This window comes from Babylonia areolata, chromosome 9 (genome assembly GCF_041734735.1).
Source record: "Babylonia areolata isolate BAREFJ2019XMU chromosome 9, ASM4173473v1, whole genome shotgun sequence".
In the NCBI taxonomy this organism is placed as follows: Eukaryota; Metazoa; Mollusca; class Gastropoda; order Neogastropoda; family Buccinidae; genus Babylonia; species Babylonia areolata.
Genome location: NC_134884.1, coordinates 20,269,199 through 20,279,219, shown reverse-complemented (window position 1 = coordinate 20,279,219; position 10,021 = coordinate 20,269,199). Strand labels below are relative to the sequence as shown.

Sequence of the window (10,021 nt, the reverse complement as noted above, 5' to 3'; positions counted from 1 at the left end):
CTGTAGTGTTTCAATCAAGTGAAGATGAGAAGCAGGACTATTCTATGGATATCCACCAGAATGTGTCCCATAGATCAAATCTCAATTCTTCTTTGACCGAGGCAACGTTATCCTATGTGTGTAACGTTAATCATTTAGCGAAAAACAAAAACAGAGAACTCGTGAATGAGGGCGGGGCATTATCTCATAATATGTTGGGCATAATTTTGGCATTATTATGCTTTGATTTTAATTTCATTTGCAAAATGTGAAGTTCCATGCAATCGGAAATGGATGAAGTTGAAGATTTTAGAATAGCTGATTAGAGAGCTCGCCTGTAAAGACTCAGGAGAGAGAGAGACTGAGACTGATACAGAGACAGAGACCGACACACACACAGACACACATACAGATTCAGATTCAGATGATTCATTCTTTAAAGGCCACAGCCCCATATGAACAGATGTTACAAATGTCACCATAACTGTTGGCGTATGCACTACTGCTTTTGCATCCTAGTAACTTGAAATTAAGACAATACCGTCTCTCTAAACGTAACAGCTCTATATGTAGATACCATGCCAGGTTACACATAATACCATCACCAGGAGATGCCATTAATGGACAGAGTCTAAACAAACATGGATACTCATAATATATTTAATTTTTTTTTTTTTTTTTTTTAATAAGTTTCGAACTCAGATCACTCAGAGCAGCACACGGACGAACGAAATCTTTTTTTTCCAGGGTATTGAGATAAGCAAGACAAGAATGCTTTTTCCCACCCAGCCCTGGGTATAAATATAAAAAAAAGAAAAAAAGAATGAAAAAGAAACGCACAAGAATACATAGAGAAATTTCATATCAGAAGAGAGAAAGAGAGAGAGAGAGAGAGACAGACAGACAGACAGAAATTCAGATTCAGATGTTTTATTCATAAAGGCCATGGCCCCTTTGAAGGGGGTACGAATGCAGATACAAAAGTCGCACACTGAATATATATATATATATTTTTTTTCTCAAGGCCTGACTAAGCGCGTTGGGTTACGCTGCTGGTCAGGCATCTGCTTGGCAGATGTGGTGTAGCGTATATGGATTTGTCCGAACGCAGTGACGCCTCCTTGAGCTACTGATACTGCACACTGATCAGGAGGAATGGTTATGATAAATATACACCACGCAATTCAATTTAAACGCTCTGTGTAAATATGCAGCAAACTGTTTCACAGCAGTTTCATTCGTGGAGGACATTAACATTATAAGCTTGAATGAACAAGGCTGTTCATAGTATTTTTTGTGGAACAGTCTGCTGTCGCCGTCGAATACCTTTTAATCCTGGACAATTCAGCACGAAATGGACTTCATCTTCCGATGATTCTTTATACAATGGACATAGAAAATCAGCTATGTTAGAATACCTACAGTGACGGGCGCCATAGCCGAATGGTTAAAGCATTGGACTTTCGATCTGAGGGTCCCGGGTTCGAATCACGGTGACGGCGCCTGGTGGGTAAAGGGTGGAGATTTTTACGATCTCCCAGGTCAACATATGTGCAGACCTGCCAGTGCCTGAACCCCCTTCGTGTGTATACGCAAGCAGAGGATCAAATACGCACGTTAAAGATCCTGTAATCCATGTCAGCGTTCGGTGGGTTATGGAAACAAGAACATACCCAGCATGCACACCCCCGAAAGCGGAGTATGGCTGCCTACATGGCGGGGTAAAAACGGTCATACACGTAAAAAGCCCACTCGCGTATATACGAGTGAACGTGGGAGTTGAAGCCCACGAACGCAGAAGAAGAATACCTACAGCAATATTTATGAACGAAAACATCAGACACCAAATCGAAATTTCGTCATTATGCTCTTTAAATGTCTACCTATATGCAATGACAAATAAATCCTGGACAATTATCAATTATCATCATGGGTTGTTTGTACCGACATAGATGTCCGATGCCAAATAAAACTGCGTGAATCACTGAGAGTTGTGGCATTCACTCACTACGTTGGCACGTCATTGCACGTTGATCAGTGCGTGTATTGGTGGAAAGGATGGAGTATCCAAAAAAGATTAGCATGTCCATCTAAAATGTTAACACTATGAGTTATATTCATCGCCTGTATTCTATGCTTTGTGTTGAGATATAATTATCTAAACGCACTTATGCAATCCAGTGACTGTAAACAACAATTAAGCATTTATACAAACACACTACACATATCATCACATACTCCGAACACTGAGTCCAACAAGAAAATGTCAATTAATTACGGCGTCAGGCACTGTCAATGAAATTGGATAAATGGGTTTATCATGCTATCTGAATTAAATGTTATAAAGTCACTGAATATGAGTAGGCTTTTTCACATAGCAAACTTTGTTTGATTATGCGCTCATTCGGATGAGACGATAAACCGAGGTCCAGTGTTCAGCATGCACTTAGCGCACGTAAAAGAACCCACGGCAACAAAAGGGTTGTTCCTGGCAAAATTCTGTAGAAAAATCCACTTCCATAGGAAAAACAAACGCAGGAAAAAAAAAAGAAAAAAAAGGGTGGCGCTGTAGTGTAGCGACGCGCTCTCTCTGGGGAGAGCAGCCCGAATTTCACACAGAGAAATCTGTTGTGACAAAAAAGAGAAATACGATACAATACAGTAGTAGTAGTAGTTGCTGGACAATACAGTAGCTTCTGAAGATGAACACAAAAATACCACATACACTGTCTTCAGCCAACAAGAGAACAGAAAGCCAGGGTGCGCATCAATGGACAAACTCTACTTGCTGAGGACAATCCCGCGTACCTAGGTGTAACCTTCGACAGGTGCCTGACGTGGAAGAAGCAAGCAGAGAAGACAGAAGCTTGAGCCAAGGTGCGACTTGCCCTTATGAAGAAGCTGGCAGGAACTACTTGGGATCCAGACACCACGTCAGCAGGCTCTACAATAGAAGAGTCAGGCCAGTGCTTGAGTATGGTGTGACAGCATTGGACACCACAGCCAAATTCAACTTTGATCGGGTCAGCAAGTTGCAGAACCAGGCAATCAGCATCATCAATGGGTCATGAAGTCAACGCCAGTACTGGAGGCTCCAGCCTCTTGAGGATCGCAGAGATGCCAAGCTCCTCACTCAAACTGCCAAATTCAAGAGGCTGCAAGGTAAATTCCATGAAAAACCGACTGTCCCAGCCAACTAAGGGGCGTCTCAAGAGAAGCAGCTTTGCCCACCAGAACGGGACCCTTGAACGACAACACCGAGACATCCTTGACCAAGACCCCAAATAGATCCCTCGGTGTCGGGCTGTCCCTGCACGGGGAGAAGGAATAGTCAGTCATGTTCGGTCCAACATCCCTGGTGTTTACCCCAGAGACTCTCATAGTGGCCCTGAGAAAAAGCCTCTAACCCTTCAAACCCACAACCCCAAAGAGTCATGGACTCATCAGTGTTTATATCGATAGCTCTGCCGAGGAAGCTGTACGAAATGGTGGGGCAGGAATCTACATCCAGTACTCAGAAGGCAGAGAAGAAAAGATCTACTTCGCTACCGGCCTTTGTTCCACCAATCATAATGCTGAGGAAGAAGTCAGCAGCAGCCAACATCGACGACAACGCTCATGCTCCCACAACGCAGTTTTCCTGACTGATGCGCCCTGTCTGTCCTGCAGGCCTTACAGTCCAACAAAAACACTGATCCAAACGACCTGTCCTCCACTCTTGGATTACACACGACCTGTCAGTCTCAGTTACATTTTACACCGAGTGTATGCATTGCAAAACACACAAAAATAATCGTTCCTTTTTCTTCTTCTTCTTCTTCCACTTGACGAGCAACATCAGTATGTTGATGAAAACTGTCGTGCTGTGGAAGTTGCTGTTGGGCGCAATTCAGCTGGGCTACCGAGGGATGTGATAGAGGGGATGGGATGCAGTCCACTGGTGTGTTCGCATCTCCAGCTAGGCCAATCCGACTACCGTAGCGGTCCCCGGGAATACACCCGACCGGCAAGCGAAAAAGTATCCTTGCATCCTTCTTTGATCTTACTCAAGTTTATGACCGAGTGTGGCATTGCAGACTGTTGCAAATTGGTATGTCTGATCATGTTTATGACTACGTTGAATCCTTTTTAAGTGGAAGATATATAGTGGCGAAAGCGGGAGTAATTTATATCAACCTCTAGGCCTATAAATATGGGAATCCCGCCGAGTTCCATTATTTCTCTATTGTTGTTCATCATTTTGCTTTATGATTTACACACGTTTTTCATCATCTACCAAGCTGGCACAGCATACTGGTAATATTACTATATGGACTCAGACATCCTTAAGGAAAAGGACAAGTCTACATTACATCAATTATGTACAGAAACGTTTTCAGGGGGAACTTAACAGATTGAACGGCTATATGCATTCGAACGGTTTTGAATTTTCTGTAGAAAAAACGCACTTAAGGCCAGACACTACAGTCAAATAATGACTTTTTTTCTCTCCGACTATATCTCTCTCGTTTTTTTGTCTACTAGGTGTATCATCACTTGTGGATCACAAAAAAAAGAAGAAAAAAAGTGTTCTTAGATTTCTGTGAATACCCGTTGCTATGGAAACAAATCAAAATGGCCGCCAAACAATGTATCAAAGAAATCGGGTTTGTGGTCCATGTGGTGCATGCAGACGCTTTTTGTTGTGTCGACTTGATACACAATGACATTATCTTCATTTTCACGTGAGATTGTGTTGATTCTTCAATTATTGTACCTTTTATGATTTTTTGAAAATTTTGGGTATTGCAAAATCCTCAAAATTTACAATGGGAGAAAAGATTGGAACTGCTATGAATTAAAACCCAGAGAATATTTTCACACATATTCGTGACAAAACTTCAATAACAGGTCATAAAACTATCATGCAAAGTCACATGGTTGTAGGTTTACTTATCATTGAGCAAGTCCAACTGCCAAGGTATGTTGTCAAGGCCAGAAACTTGATGACTTGCATCGAAATTGAACAAAAAAGTAATATACACTTTCGTGATTCAGCAAGCAATCTTTATTGGCAATTTTTTCATTGTTAAAGACATCTTTACAGTGGAAAAAAAATCATCATTTTGGTCTCTTTTGCACTGCCGTGTCCCCCCTTAATCCTCTTTAATAATGGACATAATCCAAGCAAATTATCACGATTTTGGGGGTGGAGGATGTGGAATATTTTTCAAGTAGGAAATAAAATTTCTTGGGAACCCATTTACATCAAAACTAAAATGGAAGAAACATGTACATTGATTCAATAGTGACTAAAGCAGTTAAATGTTTACATTTCATAAAAAATTGTAAGACACTCTTCTTGGGGACAAGACTCCCAAATTCTGTGATAATTAACAACCTCTCTCATAAGATCAAGATTGACCTATGGTTAAGAAATCTTTTCCACTCCAGCGACTTTTCAAAACAAGCTACAAATCACCAACAGTAAACATGTGAAACAGGTTTCATGGGTACCTGTGACGGGTGCAATAGCCTAGTGGTTAAAGTGTTGGACTTTCAATCTGAGGGTCCTGGGTTCGAATCTCGGTAACAGCATCTGGTGGGTAAAAGGGTGGAGATTTTTCCAATCTTGCAGCTCAACATACGTACAGACCTGCTTGTGCCTGAACACCCTTCATGTGTATACGCAAGCAGAAGATCAAATATGCATGTTAAATATCCAGAAATCCATGTCAGCGTTTGGTGGATTATGGAAACAAGAACATACCCAACATGCACACCCCCCAAAACGGAGTATGCTGCCTACATGGCCGGGTAAAAACGGTTATGCATGTAAAAGTCCACTCATGCACACAAGAGTGAACTTGAGAGCTGCAGCCCACGAACGAAGAAGAATAAGATGGGGTACCTGTGCATACTAAGACCTCTGAAGCCTATAACAGTATAAGCTTGCCAGCATTTTACCACTCGATGAAATCAGAAAATTAAGTTCTGCTAAATACATAGTGAGATGTACAGCAGTGGAGGATTTTGAGGAATTAAATATTAGGTCTGTAGAAATCAACCATGATCTCTTTCTTAATTCTGAACTTTTTGATAAATATCACTTCTCATGAAAAAGCGTTCCACTCATTTACTTTGGATAGTCATAGTCATATTTCGTTCAATCACTTCATTATTCTATGTTTATGAACATGGGGACAATTGAACATGGTCTTTCATTTCTTTTGGACAGTATATATTATGTGAGAACTTATTTTGAGTAAACTGACACACAACAATTCAACATCAGGAAGCTACATTTCTCCAAAGCGCACAGCGTTAAATTACACTGTGTTACACCACACTATCCCACCACCTTCTAATCTAAGAAGCATCACTGTGTCCCACATAGTCTTCTGATCCTGATGTCACCATTATATCCCATATTTTCTTCTATTCTTAAACAACAACAACAGTGTCATACATGACAGTATCCCCATCAAAGTATCCCATTATTGTTTCATAATCTAAAAAAACAATAACCCACACAAAGATACTGCACCATTCCATATCATCTTTACTAATGTAAAAGTCCTCTAAATGAGCCTGTGAGTATGATTAAGATTTGATTACCACAGGAAATGTGGTAAATACATGGGGACAAATGACAGATTTGAAATGAGATGCAAAAAAACTAAAAACAAGACAAACCCACACAAGAATCCAAAAACCCAAACATTACATAACAAAAAAACAGTTGATGCAAATGACAACCTCCAATCACTTTTTTTCCCCTTGCAGAGAATGTTATATTTGTCAAGAAACATGTAATCATGGGTAAACAATATAGCAAAATATATTTTTTGATTCCAGCAAAATCAGTGAAACATTACACCGTAGAATCTGCTTCTAGGAAAATACATAAACACTCACCATCGCTTCATTTAAGTTATATCATTCATCCAACTGCAAGGTTTTTTTGTTCTTTTTTTTTGTTTTTGCATATCCCCTATCCTAACACACACACACACACACACACAGTGAGACACACACACACATACACTCTTTAACGTATAATCCCTTGATCAATATACCACAAAAATAGCAACATAAACTCCTTCTGAGGCATCAAGGAAACACCAAGAATAATCCAGTTTAATACAGGTTCCTAGAATGTACACACATAATCATGAAGAAAAAAAAACAACAACAGTATTATCAAAAAGTCAAAACCTGTTACATAAACCTCCAATCACATTTCATTATCTAACAATAATCCCCTTCCAAGAAAAGACAACAAGTCAGGATGATTTCATGCTCGCAAAAGGCAATGTGAGGCAACGTATTTGTACAATTTTTTTTTTTTTTATTGGCTGAAATTAATCAATACACACAAATAATCGCATCATCACACACTGATAAAACTTATCTTTCTTATGTAAAATTCTAATGGCTGAAATCAGTTAATACACATGAACAAAGCTGATGATGGTATGGCAGATTTCACAAAACACACACACACAAAAAAAAATAGCAAACATCTAACATGAGATACACAATTGACCAAATAAACATTGTAATACCATACTGACAAAGACATCTCATATTACAAATAATAACAAATACCTAAATATCAGTCAGTACTGGAGTGACCGAGGGCAAGCAGACAATTTTAATCAATTTAAGACTGTTCATTTACACTGATACGCACTTATATACCCCTCTTGAAAAAACTGAGTGCATATTTGTGTATACGTGTGTGTGTGTGTGTGTGTGTGTGTGTGAATTAAAGCACCAGTGTACTTAAAAAAATCTCTGAAACTTAATGCTTGCTCTGCACTGATAGCACACACCAGAAGGATGTCGTGTGTGTGTGTGCGTGTGCGTGCGTGCATGCGTGCATGTGTGTGTGTTTCTGAATTAAGGCACCAGCACACTTAAAAAAATCAGTGAAACTTAATTTTTGCTTTGCACTGATAGCACACACACCAGAAGGATGTCGTGTGTGTGTGTGTGTGTGTGTGTGTGTGTGTGTGATTGTGAATTAAGGCACCAGTGTACTTAAAAAAAACCCACTGAAACTTAATGCTTGCTCTGCACTGATAGCACACACCAGAAGGATGTGGTGTGTGTGTGCGTGTGTGTGTGTGTGTGTGTGTGTGTGTGTGTGTGTGTGTGTGTGTTTCTGAATTAAGGCACCAGCACACTTAAAAAAAAATCAGTGAAACTTAATTTTAGCTTTGCACTGATAGCACACACCAGAAGGATGTCTACCCAGTTTCATTTTGAAGAAGGCATCAAAACACGCATACTGATCCGAAGCTACCTTCCTTCATCTGATGACCAAAAACAAAACGGCCAAACAAATATGAAAGAAATTCCATTTCTTGTAACACAGTCTGGCCTTTGCTTGCAGTTATTTTTTTGTGTCTTCCAGCTGCTTTCGCAGCTGATCGATCTCTTTAGCCTGTGCCTCAATCTTTTTAGCCTGTGTCACAATCTCTCTCTCCTGTGCCGCTATCTGTTCGGCCTGTGCTGCAATCTTTCTTTCCTGTGTCGCTATCTGTTCAGCCTGTGTTGCAATCTTTGTTTCCTTTGCCGTCACAGTGTCCTGAAGTTCCTGTTATTTTCAGAAACAAAGCACAGTAATGTCAGTGATATGTAGATAGATTTTAAAACACACATAAGTCTACGGATACTTTAAAACAGCAAATAACTTGTAAATACACTTTTAAACAATCTAACCATCTCCTGGAGGTACACTTCTAAACAAATCAAATCATCTCCTGTAGATAAACTTAAAAACACCAAATCACATGTAGATACACTTTAAAACACCACAAATCATCACATGTTGATACACTTTATAACATACCAAATTACCTGTAGATACATTTTAAAACACACCAAATCATTTCTTGTAGATATACTTTAAAACACACCAAATCTCCTGTGGATACATTAAAAAAAAAAACACAAAAAAAACATCACCACCTGTAGATAGAATTTAAAAAACAAATCATCATCTGTAGATACACCTTAAAATGTACCAAATCACCCCAAGTAAATACACTTTAAAACACCAGATCACCCCCAGTAATACTTTTAGATGCACTGTATCACCTGTAGATACAATAAACATAATCTTTAAAACACACCAAAATAAATTACCTCATACATCATTCTTCACTATGCAGTAGACTGATTTTGGGTAAAAGTGAAACATGACAATTTAACAACACAATGCCTCACTTCTCCAGTGCATACAATGTTACATCACACTGCACTACACTACAGTGTCCTATGTCTTCTAATCTAAGAGGCACAGCACAACAGTGTCCCATATTGTCTTCTGATCCTTAAAACACCATGGTATTCTACAATGTCTTTTAATGTTAAAGACACCACAGTATCCAATATTTTCTACTATTTCTAAAGAACCCAGTGCCATACATGAATGTCACAATATCCAACACAAAACTGAACGATACTAAACCATTCCACATCGTCTTTACTAATCTAAAAGACACCATAGTATCTCACACTGACTTCTAATTCAAAAGATACCACAGTATTCTACACTGTTTTTACTGATCTACAAGGCACCATGGTATCCCAATTTGTCTTTGTAATCAAAGAATACCACAGTATATCACATCAATTTCTAATTCAAAAGATACCACAGTATCCCACAAACAGTGCCACAGTATCCTGTATCTTAATCCAAAAGACACCAGAATCCTGTATTGTTTTCTGATGTAAAAGACAACACAGTACACCTCATTGTCTTCCACTCTAAAAGTATTTCTTCTTTCAGCATGAGACACTACATGTAAATGAGGGTTTCCGCATAATGTTGCAGATTGTGCTACAAATAAGTGCCACAATTGTTTCCATTGACAAAATATTCTTCTGACAGGAACACATCACCGCACTGAGGCCAAGCTCATTAGATAGCACTTTTGGTCAGATCTGCAAAGAAAATCTTTCATTTCTGAGGTTGATTATCAGATTTGATTCATATATTTGCATTTGTTTTTATTTGGAGTCTGTCATGATCTTCAGCAGTTCTGGGTTG

General features: G+C 39.2%; 1 protein-coding gene across 1 annotated transcript in view; it reads right to left on the bottom strand.

Annotated features, from left to right (window-relative positions):
* Positions 1 to 5,011: 5,011 nt before the first annotated feature.
* Positions 5,012 to 10,021, bottom strand: part of LOC143285589 (eukaryotic translation initiation factor 2-alpha kinase 1-like) — a 31,689-nt gene continuing 26,679 nt past the window's right edge. Inside the window, exon 11 of the mRNA XM_076592983.1 lies at positions 5,012 to 8,563. Coding sequence (XP_076449098.1) covers positions 8,360 to 8,563 — 204 coding nt within the window. The 3' untranslated portion in view covers positions 5,012 to 8,359. The remainder of the gene's footprint in view (positions 8,564 to 10,021) is intronic.